The sequence below is a fragment of the Acanthopagrus latus genome, chromosome 6 (genome assembly GCF_904848185.1).
Source record: "Acanthopagrus latus isolate v.2019 chromosome 6, fAcaLat1.1, whole genome shotgun sequence".
In the NCBI taxonomy this organism is placed as follows: Eukaryota; Metazoa; Chordata; class Actinopteri; order Spariformes; family Sparidae; genus Acanthopagrus; species Acanthopagrus latus.
The window spans coordinates 18,971,865-18,991,859 of NC_051044.1; the positions used below are offsets into that span (position 1 = coordinate 18,971,865).

A 19,995-nucleotide genomic window follows, 5' to 3' on the forward strand; every position below is an offset into this window, starting at 1 on the left:
AGGCAAATACTCATGTTGAAATCTTATTGCATAAGTTGTTTGGGTGGAGCCAGTCCGTGTAAGCTTGAATGTAATGCCCTCTGCTACTTCAGTAGCCTCATATCCGTGTGTCTGTTTAAACAAGAGTGACGTGTGGTGTTTGTGTGTTGTGTGTACTTAAAGCACTGGGAGGCATGTCCTGGGCTCGTGCGCTCACACCGGATTTAGGGATCGAGGAGACTGCCCCGTCTGCTGTTTTTAAACAAACTGGAGCAGAAGAAAGAGCCGAACACAAGTGACACACAGTGGTTTCTTTATGGCTGTATCACCATATATTCACCTTAAAGGTGCAGTTTTTTCATGTAGCTTTTGCAGAAGAAATTATAATCAGAAGAGAAAGATCTTTATAGCAGTTTTGTATGCCTTAAACTAATTAATCTCTTCATTTCCATGATTGAATAAACAGACTTTGTATTCACAAACAGTGTTCAGGGGATTTTATTTTCCTCTGATAACAGCTTGTTTATTCAGTTATGGAACAAATACACATTTCTGAGTTTGTATTAAAACCTCATTAATATTGTAAATATTATAATTGTGAGTTTTAATTTCTTCTCCAAAACTACATAGCGCTCCTTTAAAATTAAGCTAAAATTATGCAGTCGGGTTTTTAACAGACAGTAAAAGCGACATTTGAGAGACGCAGTGCCGTGGATAATGGATTTTTGACAACGTCATGCTGCAGTAATTACGGTAACTCTTACAATTTTGATGACAGTGGTGTCGCAGCAGCAGCGAAACAGTCAAAGATGCGTTTGTTGTTGTTTTTTTTTTTTTGCTGCGGTCGGTGGGCGTGTTTTCATGCACATAACGGGACGCGGTGAGGAGGAGAAGTTGTCGTCAGCCACTTCTTCCAGACGTCTCTCTTATTCACCAAAACGGCTCCAGCTCAGCGGCTGCAGCGAGGTTCAAGTGCCCGTGAAGAAGATGCGACGCGGACCACCGGAGAACTAGCTAGGTGACGAACAACGGCAACGTAACGTCTGGTCAAACGTTAGCTAGTTGAAATGACTCAATAGAGTAACCGCTCGCTCACTTCGAACTTTTTCAGAACTGAAGATTTCAACCAAACGGTAACGTTTCTGCGAATGCGCCTCGGTTTTAGTTAGAGGAGACGCCACCATGCAAAGCGATAAAAAATCCGAGCCGAGTGAGGCCAAGGGCGCCGAGCGTCCGGGCGCTGGCGACGCCGAGAAGAAGGCGCTGAGCACGGTGGAGGCAGAGGCAGAAGCCCCCCAGCCCCAGGGGATCAGTGCCGTCGCGGTGCTCTGGACGTTTGGGAAATGTCTGGGAGCGTTGCTGCCCGTCTACCTGGCCGGTTATTACCGTGTCAGCACCAGTCTGTTGGTGTGCGGGATGATGGTCTACACCGGATGGAAACATGCCCGAGAAGCCAAGGAGGCACGTCTGAGGTCAGCCATCCAGTTTCTCAACAACGAGGAGGAGTACACATCCAGAAGTGTGTCCAAAATCAAGCGAGAGCTTCCTGCATGGGTGAGAAACGATCCTACCAGTCAGCGTGTGTCTCCTACCATCAAAAAACCCTCTCACCAGCTCCCCACTGTCGTTCCCGAACTCCCAATGACCCAAAATAACCCCAAGATATGTATCTTAAGGCTAGGCTAGGCAGATCCTATAGTAGCTGGAAACAGTGAACCCTAAAACCATAATATCACTAGCGTTCACATTTGTTTCCAGTAAACCAGCCCAGTCATAAGCTATTTATAGACAATGTGGCACCACCGCAGTCATTTAATAAGGTGGATTTGTTCTTTGAAACCTTGGAAATCTGGTCTGTGAGCTGGTAAAATGTATTACAGACTTAATTAATATTACATCTTTGTGGATTTATGGAAATGTTTCCATAATTCACTTACTCTTATGCAACAAGAATCAGAACCAGGCACTGCTCTCCCACCCACCGTCCTTTTTTTCCTCTTTTATAGTTACTCTTTTCCAAACCTGCGTGCAACCAGGTGTGCAGAAGTCTCTTCCTGCTTCATGCAGATCATTATTTCTGCTAAGGCAGTTGCCAAATGTGCTGTGTGCCTGTGTGAATGTCAAGACCAAACTTGTCCGAAAGCATTATGGGGAAATTCAGTGTGGATTGCAGCAACTACACAGACAGCCCCTAAACCCTGGTGGTAGCTAGAAAATGTGTACTGAGTGTAATAGTTTTGATTTGCGTGCCACACATCCTGAGAGTAAAAAGCACCCAAAATGGAAATGCTGAAACCCACATGGGGCTGTTTTGACTCAGAGCGTCTAGCCACACCCTGTTCCTGTGGATACTTTTTTTTTTCAGCTTGTGATTTCAGTAATTGCTTTCATAACCACATGGCATGCGTGCTCCACATTAAAGTATTGGAAAATGGCATTACTATGGTTCCCTTCAGTGCTGCTGTCAAGTACGCATAACAAATGACATGTAGGAGTTAATCCCAAGAAATGTTAATCAAGAGGACATTTCAAGCACTCATTTGGTACAAGTATTATCGCATGTGACCCTGATGCAAATGTATAGAATGTAATAGCCAGGTGATCAATTCAGAGATCACTTTTTATGATTATCTGCTTTTGGTATAAATCCCAGAGTGTAAAGCACAGGAGCAATATCAGCAGTGATAATGATTACATTCCCAGACCTGAATCATTTCCCTTTCCTGTGTTGTGATTACCAGGCTCTGTGCACAATTCAAGCATGTAGCCTCATTGTTTTTCTGTCCTTCAGGTCAACTTTCCAGATGTTGAGAAGGTTGAGTGGCTGAATAAGGTAAAATGTTTGTTGTTTGCTTTTTCACTTCACCTTTCCACCATGTGACTTAAAACAAAAGATGTTAGTTTTTCCTCCTTTATTAAGCCGACAGCAAACACACACGTCTGTCCGTTCAGTCGCACAGCTGTTGTGTTGATAGACACCGAGACAGTCTGCTACGTTAATAGCTGGTGCTAGCTGATAGACGGTAGCACTGCTGCTGTTGCTGCCATGCTCCAGAAGAAGCCACACCCCCATTAGTGTAGCCACTTTGTCTGTACTGCAGAGAGCAGGCACAGTGCCAGGCAACCCACTCAACATTTCCATCTCATTGCTGGAGAGCTCACAGGAAGGAGGAGGAACTGCCCGTTCCCCCCAAACTAAATAAAACTGCAGCCATTGTCCCCCCGCCCCCTTTGCTCTTTTTGCCAAGAGAAACTTGACGCTGTGAATATAAGCATGCTGAAATAAAAGAATTCATGCTAACAAGACCACGAGATCTAAATGCCAGGGAGCCAGACAAAGCAGAGGTTTGAGATTGGTAACTGGAGGGGGAGGTCAGCAGATTCCCTCGTTGTTCATCGTTCACAGGAGCAGGCTGCCGATGACTCACTCTTCACGTATGCCAGACTGTAACCAACTGAGAGTTTTTTCCTTTTTTACAAGCACACAAGCAAACAGTGCCTCTGCTTTTGACTCTATCCTTTAAGGAACAGAGACTTCATATGTTAATGTAGCAGCATTACTATTTTGTAAAAACAGCACACGTAGAGTACAGGATTCATCGTGCTATAGTATAAAGCAGCCAAAGTCGATGACTAACAGCTGAGGCTACAGCTGTCTCTGTCATTCTTCAGTTGTTGCTTATTGAAGCCAAGGCATTTGACAGATAGTTTGTTGCTATGTGACTTAAAAGACAACTTTACTCAAAGAAGTAGTCTCTGGTTGCAGGGATGTATGTTGTTTATTATGTGTCTAACTAATAAAAGCAGCTGATGACCATGTTGTTGCTGGCCTGTCTAGGTGCTGCAGCAGGTGTGGCCCTTTGTTGGCCAGTACCTCGAGAAGCTTCTTGTGGAAACCATTGCTCCATCTATCAGAGCCTCAAGCACCCACCTCCAGACCCTCAGCTTCACAAAAGTGGACATGGGAACCAAGGTGCTTCCATTGATAGCTACAACATGACACTGCTGCAACGATTCACAAGTGATGCATGTCGTTTGTATTGTGAAAACAAATGTGCTTCTGTTTGCTCCAGGCCATGAAGGTAGTAGGGATCAAGGCACACACAGAGAACGACAAAGGACAAGTCTTGCTAGATCTGTATATTAGGTGAATGTTTATCCTTTGCTCTTTGAGTCACCATCACCTCTGTGTTACAGCTTCTAAAAGGTGTTTTGTAGGTAACATTCATGCATCTTGTATCCTCAGCTATGTTGGAAATGTAGAGATCAACGTTGAGGTGAAGAGATACTTCTGCAAAGCTGGAGTTAAAGGAATACAGGTCTGCCTTCTGTCTTCAAACTTCAAAGTGTTATCTGTCTGAATTAAAGAGTGATATGGCATTGATACAAAGATGTTGTCTTCTTAAAGGGAGAACTGAGACAATCAGAAAATCTGCCATTTTGTAAGCATTTATCCATGGTTTTCACAAACATTCTTTCTGTACTTCTGTCTTTAGCTACATGGGATGATGCGGGTGATTCTGGAGCCTCTGATTGGAGATGTGCCCATAGTGGGTGCGGTCAGCATGTTTTTCATCCAGCGGCCTGTACGTCCATCTAAAGTCACCTCTACTTGTCCCCTCATCCCCCATTTGTGCTACTATCATGTTTCTTATTATAGCCTTGTTTGCTTTTCATGCTATTGATTTCTCATGGGTCAATCCTTACTGATTTGCTACATACAGAGCATTCCTTTGTCTTATCACTTCCCAGAGACTAGACATCAATTGGACTGGACTGACTAATTTGTTGGACATCCCTGGACTGAAGTGAGTCAATGCTGAAATTAGCTACAAAATTAAAATGAACATAAACTCACAATATCTCATTAAAGTGTGGGTGTTTATACAGATTTATACAGTTTAACATACAGTGAATAGCAAATGACATAGTTAACTCTGCAGTACATTGTAATTAAAATGTCATTTCTCCTTTGTCTCAGTGTCATGTCTGACAGCATGATTATGGATGCCATCGCCTCATTCCTGGTTCTGCCCAACCGCCTGGTTGTCCCCCTTGTTCAAGGGCTGCATGTGGCACAGCTACGCTCTCCTTTGCCCAGGGTAAAGCCTTACTAGGGATACAAATAGACAATGACTGTTATATATTTTGACATAGTCAGCAACAGTATTTTAGATCTACGGTATGTCCCACTTTTTCTTACTCAGGGAGTGGTACGCATCCACCTACTGGAGGGACAGAAGCTAGCAGCCAAGGACAACTACGTGAAAGGGGTCATGGCTGGCTTGTCTGACCCCTATGCCATATTGAGAGTTGGCCCTCAGACATTCACCTCCAAGCACATCGACAACACAGACTCACCCAAGTGGGAAGAGTTATATGAGGTACGAAGAAGTGTTTAATGGTACAGGTGGTACAGGTGTTGGACGTCTCAATCATGTGTCATTTCACTTTGTTCTGTATCTGAGAGATTGGACTGTTTACAGTGCTGTGAATGTTCATGTCATTCATGGTCACATGAGGCCACAGCCAGCTTTTCCATACAAATCTCGCTGTCAGTCTTCATGTCCTTGTGTGTCTGGTACATCAGGTCATAGTCCATGAAGTGCCTGGTCAAGAGTTGGAGGTGGAGGTTTATGACAAAGACCCAGACCAGGATGATTTCCTGGGCAGGTACATATGCATAGTTCATGTCTCTTGTGTGCCTATGTTGAATCTTGCATTGTCACCTTTCATCTGTCAACTTTCATGACCAGTCTGAAAAAGTACTGTTTCAGTACCTTTTTAAAGCATATAAACTCTTATTCTTAAAGTGTCAGTATGTGTTTCAATGCTATGATCCTTTTATTTCCTACATTTGCTGCTTTATTTATTTATTTCTGATTTCCTCCATATAGGACCAAATTGGATTTGGGCATTGTGAAGAAGTCCATTGTTGTCAATGATGTAAGTATAAAGTTGTTATCACCTCAGATGCAGTTCGTATAAGCGATGTTTTGATGTTTGGCCTGAAAATGTATGTCTGTGGCTGTCTCCACAGTGGTTCACTTTGAAAGACACTGAGTCAGGACGGGTTCATTTCAGACTGGAGTGGTTGTCCTTGCTGCCCAGCACTGATCGACTAGAAGAGGTTTGGTTTCCCACCGATGCAGTACCCCTGCATTATTAAAGAATATAATTGATTTGTGTATGGCATTCATCTTTGTGTCAAATAATACATTAAAAGAAACCTTTTTGCAATTCTCCCCAGGTCCTGAAGAGGAACGAAAGCATCACAAATAAGGCTGGTGATCCACCTTCTGCAGCCATCTTGGTTGTATATCTGGACAAAGCCGAGGCACTTCCTGTGAGTCAAATATCTCTACCCTCTGTGCCCATGTTCGTGCTCAGCTCAGTGCTGCTTCCTGTGTGTGTGGTTAAGCTGAGGCAGAGCTGTAACTGCCACCTGTCTGACATTCCTCAAACTTGTTGCTTTGGCCTCTAGCCCTGTGCACGCCATTGCAGTGTGAATGAGTGTGGCTAACTTTATCCCAGGCTGGTAAACACACATTTCCTCCTGTTGTAATTTTTGCTGTCATTGTCATACACAAATGGGAACGGTGGTAACAGAATCTTTGGAATGAAACTCAGTTTTGTGGTTTCTTTCAGTGCAGATTTATACTTCCTGATTGTGCGATGTGGTATGGTACTTCCTTTCAGCTATTTGCCCTGTTGCTATGGTAGCATCATACACACTATTATTCACATCAGCCTTGTGTTGTCAGAATGGTAGATAAGTCTATTTTTTGCTCCGCTCTTGGTTACAGAAAGCCATTGTTCACATGCCTTACTGTGTAGTCATATTTGTCTGTAACTGTGTGTCTTTTAGATGAAGAAGGGAAATAAGGAGCCCAATCCCATGGTGCAGTTGTCTGTGCAGGACATCACTAAAGAGAGCAAGGTATATCTACTTTGAAAGTCCATTATAATACTGTAGATTGTGTTTCATTTATTTCTATTGATACTCATCCGATTTTCTCTTGTTTAAGACTTGCTACACTACTGTAAATCCAGAGTGGGAAGAAGCATTCACCTTTTTCATCCAGGATCCTCGCAAACAGGACATAGACATTCAGGTAGCAGCTCCAAAGATTAGCTACGCTGCACTAAATGTGGTGTTTGGTATTTTAGATTCAAACGTGTTGTGGTTTTAATTTGGCTTTTCTTTATGTCGATTAAACCAGGTGAAGGACGCTGACCGTGTGCAGACGCTGGGCAGTCTGTCCATCCCACTGTCCCGTCTGCTGTCCAACTCTAATCTTTCTCTGGACCAGTGGTTCCAGTTGGACAACTCTGGAGATGCAAGTCGCATCTATATCAACACAGTTCTCAGGGTAATGGCAGACCCATTCACTGCATAGACTGATCAATAATTGTTAATACACTGGGAAAGTAGAAAAAGAACAGTGTGGGACATTATTTAGAATGATTTATCAGAACAAAACTTTTTTCTAGTGTATGATTGTGTCTCAGCTGAACTTCTGGTATTGTAGTCATCTTTCCCCTTTGGTTGTCTCTTCTCTTTTCTATGATAAAATAGGTCCTGTGGTTAGATGAGGAACATATTCCATCTGATGTGTCATCGAATCTGGATGCTGGACTGTCCAAACAGCTGCCCCAGCACTCATCCCCTCATCCTAGCTTTGCCACAGAGGTAATGGAGGACAGTACAATCATGACTCTTATTTACAACTGTGTTTCTGTTTTGAAGGGAAATTGCACTTTCGAATGTACGTGTGTTTTTTAATTCAGGGGCTGCTGAGAATTCACCTAATGGAAGGGCAGAATCTTGTGCCCAAAGATAACTTGATGGGGGGTATGGTCAAAGGCAAGAGTGACCCCTATGTCAAGATCAACATCGGGGGCGAAACATTCACAAGTCAGGTTATCAAGAGTAATCTCAACCCCACATGGAATGAAATGTATGAGGTAAATGGCATTAGCTTATTTAAAAAATGTTACAGTTATTGTTGGTGAGAGCGAGTCCTTTGACATTTTGTGGCTTTGTTCACCCCGCAGGTGATTCTTACCCAGCTGCCTGGCCAAGAGCTGCATGTGGAGGTGTTTGATAAAGACATGGACATGAAGGATGATTTCATGGGCAGGTACATTAGCTATGAATTATTCAGTTATCAGATGAGATGAATGGATTCATTAAAGATAGATACTAATTTCCCTTATCCTGACATGCAGGCTGAAGATCAGTCTGAAGGACATCATCGATTCTCAGTACACTGATCAGGTGGGATCTTCCTTACCAAACTCATAGTTGCATATTTGGCTCCAGTAGGTCAAAATAAGACACAAAGTCCACCTGACAGCCTGCCATACCTTAAGTATAACTCAAGTGGGTGAAAAGGTCTCCAACACACTTTGATAAGACACTGAACTCTCAGCAAATACATCTGTAGTGTGTTTTGATATATAGTGATCATTCACCAGTTATGGTTCTTGTATACTGCTTCAGCAAATCCTAGATTAATTATGGGTGAGTTATTTTACGTAAGAAGACAGACTTGATGTTGTTGACGTGACATGTTTTCATTGTTGTTAATTTAATTCTGCTTGCCTTGTGGGACCCTATATACTTGACAGCGGTTTAAGAGAATCACTTGGTGTGTTAGAAAAAGTATCAGCTACAAATACAGTTTATAGTTTAACACCATCAAAGAATCACTGGTACTGAGAGAACTGTTCGTGTACTCTAATCCTGTTGTATGCCTTGTTTGGCCGATACCTAGTACTTCCTGTGTTAAATGACTCATCTTCTTATCTCAGTGGTACAATCTAAGCGATGTGAAGTCTGGCCGAGTTCACCTGGGACTGGAATGGGTTCCAACAGCCTCCGAGTCAGACAGATTGGATCAGGTCACTATTCATCGATAATTTTAGGATTAAAGGACCCTTACTCCTTAATTTGATTCAAACTCACCCATCATTCTTCTATGTCTTCAGGTTCTTCAGTTCTATTCCAGACAGTCCTACCAAAACAAAGCGGTGCCCTCAGCAGGCCTATTGTTTTTCTTCATTGAGCAAGCGGATGGCTTACCAGTGAGTCATTTATTACTGATATTTATAATGATGTGAGGAGATGCCATTATATAATTGTTATAATTGATTGAACATACATATGATTTTCTTTTTATTATTGCCTATTTCTCTTTCTACAGGTTAAGAAGAGTGGCAAGGAGCCAAAAGTGGGTGCAGAGATTACTCTTGGAGAGATGTCCCGCAAAACTACAGTAAGACCACAAACTTCATTCAGTTTGGAATAGATTTATTATAAGATTGACACAGTGTCTGTTATTAATACTGACTGATTCTTACATCTCTGAAGGTGTGTGATCGGACCACATCACCTCAGTGGAATGAGGCATTCTGCTTCCCGGTTCAAGACCCCAGAGAAGATATTCTTGTTGTTAAGGTACGTTGGCTTCAGTTCATAAGAATGTATAATGAAGTGAAACAGATGTTAGTCATGCAGGTGCAAACAGTGTGATCTCTGATATATAAATACTCCTATGATTGTCTTTCTCCAGCTCTCCCACACCTGGACCCTGCCCATTGGCTCACTGGTTGTTCCTATCAGAGAGCTACTGTCTGAACAGGAGCTGGTCCTGGACCAGTGGTTCCATCTGGATGGAGCCTCACCTGAGAGTCAGGTTCTTCTGCGAGCTCAACTCAAGGTGGGAGAATTCTCTGTCAGTTTTTCTATTTGTCTCATTCTAAATGCTTCACGTATGGCCTTCAAGTTTCCTTTTATTTGTCCCTTTATCTCTTTTACTATTTGGATGTTTTTCTCTTTCCTCTAATTGTTTTTAACTGTAATATCACTTGTTCTATATGGTATGGATATCAACAATCAGCAAAACTACAAAGTTGATTAACAAAATGAAATAATGGTAACTTCGACTTGACTGCAGACGCTGATTTCAAGTAAATGTCCAGGTGCCACTGCTAAGCCTAAGGTCACTTCAGTGTCAGAGCCTACTCCTACTCAGCAAAAACCAGAGACAGACACAGTGCTGAGGTGAGAATGTTAATTAAAAAAAACTGTTTTAACTTTTCATTTGTCCAGTGTATTATTGTTACTCTTTGTGGTTTTAGGTCAAGTTCAGTGGATGCCCCTCCTGTGGAGACTATTACCTCTTCAGTAACCTTACCTGAAGATACTGACATAAAGGAAACAGCAACTGAAGTGATTGAAGAGAAAGTGGAAGAATCGCCAAGCCCAGCTGTTGCACAACCTCCTCACACTTCCCCAGACCTCAGCTTTGCCAGTGAGGTAACATCACAAAGTAGTAATCTACTGTAGAAGATAACAATCATATTTAATCACATTTGATAAAGAAAACCTTTCATCTCCTTCCTGTAGGGGCTGCTGAGAATCATCCTGTTGGAGGCAGAGAGTCTGATTGCCAAAGATAATAAGATGGGCGGTATGGTGAAGGGCAAGAGTGACCCCTATGCCAAGATCAGTGTTGGAGAGACTGCATTTAGGAGCAATGTGGTCAAGGAGAATCTCAACCCAGTCTGGAATGAGATGTATGAGGTTTGTATGAAGGACTGTACAAGTTGATATGATCCAAGTATGATTTCAAACAAAGATGACAGTGATAATATTTTTATGTTTACCGCCTCATTTATGTTCCCTCAGGTGGTACTGAGGCCTCAGTCAGGACAGGAGGTGAATGTAGAGCTGTTTGACAAAGACATGGATAAAGATGACTTCCTGGGCAGGTGAGAGTCTACTGTGGAGGTTTCTAGGTTGTTTTTTCTTCCAGGTTTACTAACATTACTTGTAAGCAAGGCTTTTGACAGCATAAAAATATTTTTCATTTAGATTTAGTGATTAAGAAGATTTTAATGCTCAGGCTTAACTTTTATAGGCCACATGTCAAGTGTTTACATGTTCTATTGTGTAATAAGTGCAAAATCTTCATCCTTACGAGCAGATTCAAAATTAGTGTGGCAGACATCATCCGCTCCCAGTACTCTGACCAGGTCAGTATTGCAATCCTTATTCCATCTTAGTCATTGCTGCAGTGTAATCATAGGCTTTGATTTTATTAAATGTGTGTCTGTGTTTAGTGGCACACCTTAAATGACGTGAAGTCTGGAAGTGTCCGCCTAATACTGGAGTGGGTACCAGCAGTATCCCATAATGCCACCCTGGACCAAGTTAGTGCAATCTATTATCATTTGTTTATGTTTCCTCTTGATATTCTTATAGATGAGCTCCTGCTTAGCTCCCTGTGAACAGCAGTGCTGAGTCACTGTAATGTATTTTTTATTTGACTGTCTGCTGCAGGTGATGCAGCTGCAGTCTCTCCAGTCCTACCACAACAAGGCTGTTCCCTCTGCGGCCCTGCTCTTTGTGTATGTGGACAGAGCACACACATTGCCTGTAAGTCCCCTGGAATTTTATTACAGTGAAATATCCTTAAATGTTAGGGTCACATCACAGTGCTGTCTCAGGGTTATAGATCAGTTTGGAAAGCACATATTACTAAACAGGTCTTCTACTGGCATTAAGTGGGAAGCTCCTTCTGTTTCTTAAGATACTGTTTTTGCACTGGATTGAAATAAATTAAGACTTAGAGACTTAGAGAAATTGTTGCTGCTTGATGAACAGCAATCACTGTTTTGGATTAAAGAATGCAAGTCAGTTTGCTTTTTCTTCTTTTTTGAAAGGGGAGTTGGATCTCGACCTAATGTTGTCCTAATTACAGAGAGTGAATTCAAACTATTCACATAATGTCATGTGCTATTTGTTTTTCTGTGTCCAGTTTAAGAAAAGTGGAAAAGAGCCCAAGGCTGGGGCTGAGCTTGTTTTTGGTAACACAACCTACAAAACAAAGGTGAGACTGATGATAAACACATTAAACAAACACACACTTTGACTATGTCAGCCTGGACTGCAACTAATGTTTTCATCATATCATATTGTTTTAGTGTACAATTTTTTTGATTAGTCAGTTAATCATTTAGTGAAAAACATGTCATCATAAAGTCCCTATCATCCATATAAACAATCCCATAAAGCAGATGAGTGTGCTGGTAAATGCTTCAGAATTTTATGGAATAATTAACTAAAAGCTTCTGCCTTTAGAATTTGAAATAGTTAAACTTTGGTGCCCCCCACTGGTGGTACCAAAGAAGACACATGGCTCAACAGCATTGCATGTTAATACCTTCATTGTGCTGTTAAAATACAACCTGAATCTTTATCAGTGACTATAAATCCTCACCCAACTTACCCCTCCTCTTTTTCTAACTCAAGGTTTGTGATCGCTCCAGATCACCTCAGTGGAATGAGGCCTTCTACTTCCAGGTTCGCGACCCCAATGAGGAGATGCTCATCATAAAGGTGATTGAACTATGCATCTCACAGGAGTATCTGAAGCCAGCAGCCATTGTCAAGAACATCTCCAGCTCTGACTGACATTGATTATTTATTTTTATTGCTGTAGTTGTCAAGTGCATGGGACCAGCCAATGGGATCTCTCGTTCTCCCTGTGAGAGATCTGTTCTCTCAACCCCAGCTGGTCCTGGACCAGTGGATGCCTCTGGATGGAGCCTTATCTGAAAGTGAGATCCTACTGAGGGCTGAACTCAAGGCAAGAGACCACACACACGCACATGCACACACATGCGCATGCACACACGCACACACATACACGGGACAATTACCGTTGTTTTTATACTTTCTAACCAACTGGAAATGTGTTGTTGACAGATCCTGAGCTCAAGGATGACTCAAGTTCCACAGCCTACTGTGACTGCTTCAAAGAAAGAAGAGATGGTCATTCCCTCTGAACAGACACTCAGAGCAGCCAGTGAGGACACAAAAAGCACAGAGCTGCCAACAGATGAGTGAGTGTTGTGTGCCTGGTTTGTTAATACACACATCCAAGCTCTGTAGGCTGTACCAAACCAAACCACCAAAACCATCTTACATAGTGTGATTTTATTATAAAGAAAAGTAAGCTGTAAAAAACACACATTTTAAACATTTACATGGACATGGAACATTAGAAAAAACAAGTGCCTGTTGCTGAGAGCAGGAAGAGGAGAATGGAAGATACAAGCAAATATGCTCCTATAAAACATTCTTTGAACTTTCATTTGTGGCCAAGTGAACATAAAGCTAATGTTCTCCAGTGTTAGTTCCAGTCAGGATTCTGGCTGTGGTGTTGTGTAACAGCAGTGTTTTTTGTTTTTTTTTTCAGATTGGTTGCAGTATCCAGCCAGCTTAAAAACTCTGAAGGAGTGGAGGCAGACGTTCAGGCCTTCACAGAAGATGCTGCTCCTGCTGAACCAGCTACAATTTACACTGCACCTGACACATTTCCTGCTGAAGCAGTGAGTCCTTTCACTCTGTAGTCAGTTGTTATTATGTTTTACCTTTCTGTTTTCACCCCTCAAAACTTAAAAAAAAAAAAAAAAAATTTGCTCAGCAGGTGGACGAAGAGCCAGAGAACTATCGCACACAGTCATACCCGTGGCAAAATCAGACGGAGGGGTGAGTTCGTAAGATTGCAAATTTGTTTCGATTTTTTCTCCTTCTTTCTAGCTTCAGCGATACATAGATCGGAAGAATGGAAATACATTACAAGAAACCTGTTTAAATTTCTACACTATTTGTGTACAGTAGTGGCTTAGGCGGCCTTGCTCAGGCAACAGTGAGTGGTCTTCCTGCGGATAACCTGAAGCCAGAGGAGCCAGAGGTTGCTGAAATCCCCAAAGTTGGCAAAGTTCTTCCACCACACACCACCCCCAGCCAGGTCTTTGGTAAAGAGGTGGGTTTAGTTTATGAGGCCAGGGTTTACTCAAAACTTGGTGTCTGATAATTGATCACATTAACTGTTAATTAATGAATCATCAGATAATACCAATCAGTCATTCTGCCCTCAGTCATTAGAGTGTGTATTGATGCCACTGGGTCTCAGCCTATCATGTGGGTTTTTCTGAGTAACCCCATTGCTTTTTCCAAACGTTGTGAATGTGCTACTTCCTCTTGTCTTTAAATATCTTTAGTTCTGCGTGGGAGATTTAAGCCTCCTCTGCTGTTTTGGTGGATCTGGTGCATTTTTCTGGACTTCTGCTTGGGAACCTGTGTCATGCCAGCTAATATCAAAAGAGGGATTTCTGAACAGGAGGTTCAAAATTAAAACATATGCCAGCTATTGTATTATTTATACAATATGTAGAGGGGTGGTTTAAGGGAGGGGGTTTTACTAGTGAAAAGACAAGAAAACAAACTTTCTTAAACCAAATTAGTAAATACAAATTGTAAATACATTGTCTATTATAAAAATTGACTGCAGTTGCGTAATGTGTTGCTAGAGGAAGTAGAATGTCAGAATTGTCATACTATTTAGTCATGTAGTGCTGATGAATTGGTAAATAAATAAGATAGGAAACACCCAAATAGTCTTGTGTTTAATTATTTTTGGAGATCCTTATGAAATGATGATTTTCCTTTTTTTCTGTGTTCCATCATTTTGTTTCCAGCTGCTGTGTGGAGAGCACACAAGTCTAATAATCTAAGCAGCTCTGAAATACATGAAGTAGTTCCACATTCTCAAGCTACATACAGTATGTTGAGTGCTCTGTGATTTCCTGTATGTATTTTAACACCTACGGTCTTCATCCTGCAGGGGCTGCTGAGGATTCACCTGCTGGAGGCTCAGAATTTGGTGGCCAAGGATAACATTATGATGATGAAGGGCAAGAGTGACCCTTATGTCAAGATCAACATAGGGGCAGTTGCTTTCAAAAGTAATGTTATCAAGGAGAATCTCAACCCAACATGGAATGAAATGTATGAGGTATGAAGCATTCACTCACATACATAGACACCATATACTGTCTTGACTTCACTGCATGTGCAGCATTTTGTACAAATATTGATTTCCTGTTTAACAGGTGGTTTTGAGTGGGAACGCTGTCCAGGAGATCAAGTTTGAAGCATTTGATAAGGATTTAGACTCTGATGACTTCCTTGGCAGGTCTGTGTGTCATGTGTACTAAGCAGTATTGTTTAATCATTAACTTGTATTGGCACAAAGTGTACAAACAGTTCCTTTGTACACATGTCTGCTTTGTAAGAATTCTAACAGAGAGAGAGAGAGAGAGACAGACACCTGCAACGTTAGATCATTTATTCCGAAATGAACTAATGCAGAAGAAAGTAAATGAATCCTCATGTTTTAATGTTTGACTTTAAGTGGCAGGCATTATCACGGGTCAAGTTAAAAAAACAGATTTGTTAAACTTTTGCCTGTTTTCATGCTCACAGATTCAGTGTTAAGCTAAATGATGTCATCAGATCACAGTACACAGACCAGGTTAGTCAATAATTCATCAATTGAATCATGCCATGCGATTTCTTATCTCTGTTCTTTAGCATTTCATTGTACAAAGGGTGTTGCCCTGCTTCTTCAACCCATTTTATCTCTGTTGCAGTGGTACACTCTGAATGACGTGAAGTCAGGGCGGGTTCACTTGATACTGGAATGGGTTCCTACAGTGTCACATTCAGACACACTTGACCAGGTCGGTCGGTACTTGTGTTTATGGCCCACTAGCTTTAACCTCATTGATTTGAATCAAACATTCTTTAAACATTTGGACTGTTGAATTGTCTCATTCCAACCTGCACATTATTCATATTGCAGCATAATAATTAGGCCTAACTGGCTGCTCTCCATGTTGCAGGTGCTGCAGCTTCAGTCTCTCCAGTCTTATCAGAACAAAGCTGTCCCCGCTGCTGCTCTTCTCTTTGTCCATATTGAGAGAGCACATTCATTACCTGTAAGTCACCTGCAGTTTATTCACATACTGTGAAGAAGTTAAAAATGGATTCTTCAAATAATTAAACTTGCCTATCATTTCCTTAATAGTTGAAGAAGAGTGGAAAGGAACCCAAAGCAGGAGCTGAGCTTGTTCTTGGTGAAACAACCCACAAAACAAAAGTGAGAGTCTTGATGCTGTACTGTCAATCTGATAGATGAATGATTACTGCAATAACTCTGTCTTATCTTTTCATTATCTCTGTAGCTGTTTGAACGCACCTCCAATCCTCAGTGGAATGAGTCTTTCTACTTCCTGGTTCATGATCCTAAACATCAAATGCTTGTCATCAAGGCAAGATATTTATTTATTATTATTGTCTTTGAAGGATCTGCCTCTCACATGTAAAAGTATATATAACATATAACAACAGTAATATTAAAGCGGATTATTCATTTTCTCTCTATCTCTCACATATGACAGTTATCTGCTGGTTGGGACCAGCCAATGGGAGCTCTGGTGGTTACTGTCAAGGAGCTGCTTGCAGAGCCACGGCTGGTCCTGGACCAGTGGTTCCATCTGGATGGAGCCTTACCTGAGAGTCAGATCCTGCTGAGGGCTGAGCTCAAGGTGAGAAAGCAAGCACATCTGCCCACACACAAACACGCAGGTTGTTTAGTAATAACAACGTAAAAACAACGTATCAGTAATGGTGCTTGTTGTTTCTATTCTGAATTTGTTTTCAAAAGATTCTAGAGTCCAAAATGGTGGATATGATCAGCTCAGGGACTCTGCCCTGTGCTGCTTCTGGCTCTGGATCTGGAAATGGGCAGGTGAAGTTGTCTCTTTCATATACCACCCAGGACAGACAGCTCATCGTCAGCGTCCATGCATGCAGGTGTGTTTCCTCAAATAGTGTTTCAAACACCCTAAGTCGGACTGTTTTCTCACCAATGATGTGCTGTTGGCCTAATCACAGTTACCTGAGGCTAGGGTTAAGGAAAGGTGGATTGTTTTTTTCAGTTCAGGCTGTTACCAGTTTACAAGTGTTTCCATGAGGTGTTATTGTGGTACAACTTAAACATTAGTTTTAGATTTGAGAAGCTCACCATGCTGCAACATCCAACTTGGCCTAACCACAATCCAGAGGGAAATGTATAGAGGTTCAAAAACCTATAACCTCATAGAAACCTTGGTTTCTGGCTCTTAAAGGACCCTAACTGCACCAATTTTACACTTCGGGGACTACGTCTGCACATGTGAAAATAGTCATATAAAGGCTCCAGAGGAAGCTGCATGTAATCTGATAAATTGCCTCCAGTGATGTCACTCTGTGACTAAGTTGGATTGTGAGTATTGTAGACCCCAGATGTTAAAAAGCAGTTGTAAAATACACAAACATGAGTTTATAGTAGCATTTAAAGATCTGTTACCATACCCTAAGAAAAACATACAATTTAACTAGTGAGGACATTGTTGATGACAGCTCTAATTAAAAATACACAATGCACAATTTTCATGTGGCACTCTGTTAAAGAAGATGCATTTTACTGCTCTAATATACCTTTCATTGTCTAAAATTATTGAAAAAATGTCGTCTTTTTCTGTATACAGAGGTCTGTTGTCTCAAGGTAAGGATGGCGTAGACAGCTATGTCTCCCTCATGCTGTTGCCAGACAAAAGTAAATCCACCAAGAGGAAGACTGCAGTGAAGAAACGAGACCTCAACCCAGAATACAATGAGAGGTAATTAACAAACTTTCCAATTGAATTGGCTTTATATTCATGTGGACTTCAAATAATTTTAGATATTTGTTAGTGTTCACATCTGATCATCTTTTGTCAATTCTTTAAGGTTTGAGTATGCTCTGCCTGTGGAAGAAATTAAACTGAGAAGCCTCAGTGTATCAGTGAAGAATAACTCGGCCTCATTCAGAAGCCGTGACGTCATTGGACAGGTCAGTCTGCGACTGTACTTTCACCTCCACCTGCAAATCTGAAATGACCTTAATTTCACTTTCAAATGCTCTTTCAAATTCTTTCACTCTGAAGTGAATACATGCAGAAGTGCTGCGTATACACATGTAATAACCTATTTATGTTCTTCAGGTGCTGATCGAGTTGGCTCAGCTTGACCTGATGTCTGGTGTCACAGAATGGTGAGCAGAGCCCGTTGAACTTTCTCCAGCCTGTGTCAAAGTCGTACGCTATAAGAAATATATAGAATCGAGTGCTCACTGTGTGTGGAGTTCAGAGGTGGCAACAAAAACTTTGTAGTTACCTGGCTGATAGATAACAGGGGCTGTGATCAGCTTGGATTAGTGTCATTTTGAAATATTTAACTATCCGTTGAAAAGTAATTTACTCGGTTCAAACAGAGTTTGGGTACACTAGTTAGGCTGAAGCAGTGTATTTAGCTTACTTTGAAGAAAACGTTTTTAATACTATTACTTAACTGTGCACTTGTTACCTTTAATGATCTCCATTAATTAAGTAAAAACTGCTGATTTAACTAACTTTTAATGTAATTTTCCATCCCTCAATTTATTCCAGGTTCACTTTGAGAGAAGAGGCTGACTAATCGCTCTACTTGCTGATGTCATCATCGTACAATGATGAAGATATCATCACTCAACATGGCGTTGTCCCACTGCTGCAGCTCACACTGATGCCTTCTCCTTTCCACCTCTGCATACAGTTCCACTGTGTCAGCCTTACCTGCATCCACTTAGCTCTCTGTGTATTACATATAGTATAGAATTGGACTGCACTGTATATCCACACACATCAATAATCTCAACAAAGATAAGGAGGCTGAAGTAGCTGAGTTGACAAAGATAACGTGCAAGTCTGACTGAAGGTCACTTTACTATATGAAGAGATTATTGTCATAAAATGGAATGGAGCAAGTGAAATATGAATAGGCCCAGAAAGAATGAAGTCACATTTTGTTGCTTTGTTTGCTTTTTTGATGTACGAATGTTTTAAATCTGAGATTATCCTGTTTGAAGTGCAGTTACCTTTTTAGACTGTAGATTTTTTTATGTATTGCTCATGAATGCTAAGGCCATTTCAGTATTTTGCATCTGTTTTATGACAGGCTTACACCAGAGTTATGTTAGATTTCTCAACACTTTTGCTACATTTGTTTGTTCTCTTTTGAAGATCATTTTTATAAGATTTTTTTTTTCTACAAGACATGTATTTGTTACACCTGTGTTACAAAACAATCATGGTATGTTTGATTTTGTGTATATTTGCCAGGCTTATGAATCAGATCTGATACCGTTTGTTGGAAGGTGGCAACAAAAATAAACAGATTTTGCACATCTCACTTTTTGCTTCTGGGGAACAATTTTTGTGGAATAACAAACAGATTTATGATTTTCTGTTACATTGTTTTGATATATATTTTCTTCTCTCTTACATTTGACTTTTTCTTTTTAAAATAATTTGCAATTTAAATACCTTTTAATACCTAGTCGAATGTATTGATTGAGCCCAAAGTCACAATCATAATGCCTCAGTGTGCTGTACAATATGTACAGTATCTTATATCCTCTGCCCTTAGACCCTTGATTGTCATCAGGAAAAAAAATGTAAAACCTCAATGGCAAGATCTTTATTGTATAGCACACTTGGGCAACATAATTGTGATTTTGGGCTCAATCAATACATTGGACTGATGGAAGGTATTTGAACTGCAAATTATTTAAGAAATAAAAAGTCAAATGAAAGAGAAAAGAAGAAAATGTCAATGACAGACCATGATATAGTTTTGACTAAATCAAAACAAAGGTTTTCTTGAATTTAATACCCTCAGCATTAGTGGAAGAAGTATTCAGATGTTTTATTTGTGATTATTTTAGTGAAAGTACTAATACAGTGTATAAATATCGTTACAAGTAAAAATCTCCAAGTCAAAATGTAATCTAGTGCTAAAAGAGAAAGCACTTATTATGCAGAATCATCATATGTATTATTATTGGATTAAAATGACTGACGTATTTTATGAAGCATCAGTGTCATGTTGCAGCTGTTATTATATTATAATAATATAACAGAGTTCATGTATAGATTATATTTTGCAGCGATTTTGAATCTGTAAGTTAACTAAAGCTGTAAAGCAACAGTAGTGGAGTTAAAGGTCCTTCTGCTCCTGAAATGTAGGCAAGTAGC

General features: G+C 40.8%; 1 protein-coding gene across 4 annotated transcripts; it reads left to right on the forward strand.

Moving 5' to 3' along the window:
- Positions 1-852: 852 nt before the first annotated feature.
- esyt1b (extended synaptotagmin-like protein 1b) lies at positions 853-19,150 on the forward strand. Of its 4 annotated transcripts, none has more exons than XM_037100450.1 (52): positions 853-1,533; positions 2,771-2,812; positions 3,818-3,952; positions 4,053-4,126; positions 4,226-4,298; positions 4,476-4,565; positions 4,732-4,787; positions 4,961-5,081; positions 5,187-5,363; positions 5,570-5,652; positions 5,877-5,925; positions 6,020-6,109; positions 6,230-6,325; positions 6,848-6,919; positions 7,008-7,094; positions 7,203-7,352; positions 7,559-7,672; positions 7,771-7,947; positions 8,038-8,123; positions 8,212-8,260; positions 8,797-8,886; positions 8,974-9,069; positions 9,189-9,260; positions 9,356-9,442; positions 9,558-9,704; positions 9,942-10,048; positions 10,126-10,303; positions 10,394-10,570; positions 10,676-10,758; positions 10,974-11,022; positions 11,110-11,199; positions 11,330-11,425; positions 11,808-11,879; positions 12,302-12,388; positions 12,492-12,638; positions 12,758-12,894; positions 13,251-13,383; positions 13,479-13,543; positions 13,676-13,820; positions 14,682-14,852; positions 14,950-15,032; positions 15,323-15,371; positions 15,490-15,579; positions 15,742-15,837; positions 15,927-15,998; positions 16,084-16,170; positions 16,300-16,446; positions 16,566-16,714; positions 17,431-17,562; positions 17,672-17,774; positions 17,926-17,975; positions 18,370-19,150. In XM_037100450.1, exons 1-52 carry the CDS (start codon positions 1,162-1,164, stop codon positions 18,395-18,397), a joined length of 5,508 nt encoding a protein of 1,835 aa, XP_036956345.1. In that variant the 5' UTR covers positions 853-1,161; the 3' UTR covers positions 18,398-19,150. The 4 variants fall into 4 exon arrangements, with proteins under 4 accessions (XP_036956345.1, XP_036956346.1, XP_036956344.1 ...); XM_037100451.1 differs by having other exon boundaries at positions 13,482-13,543; XM_037100449.1 differs by having other exon boundaries at positions 854-1,533; positions 13,482-13,543; positions 13,673-13,820.
- The last annotated feature ends 845 nt before the right edge of the window (positions 19,151-19,995 follow it).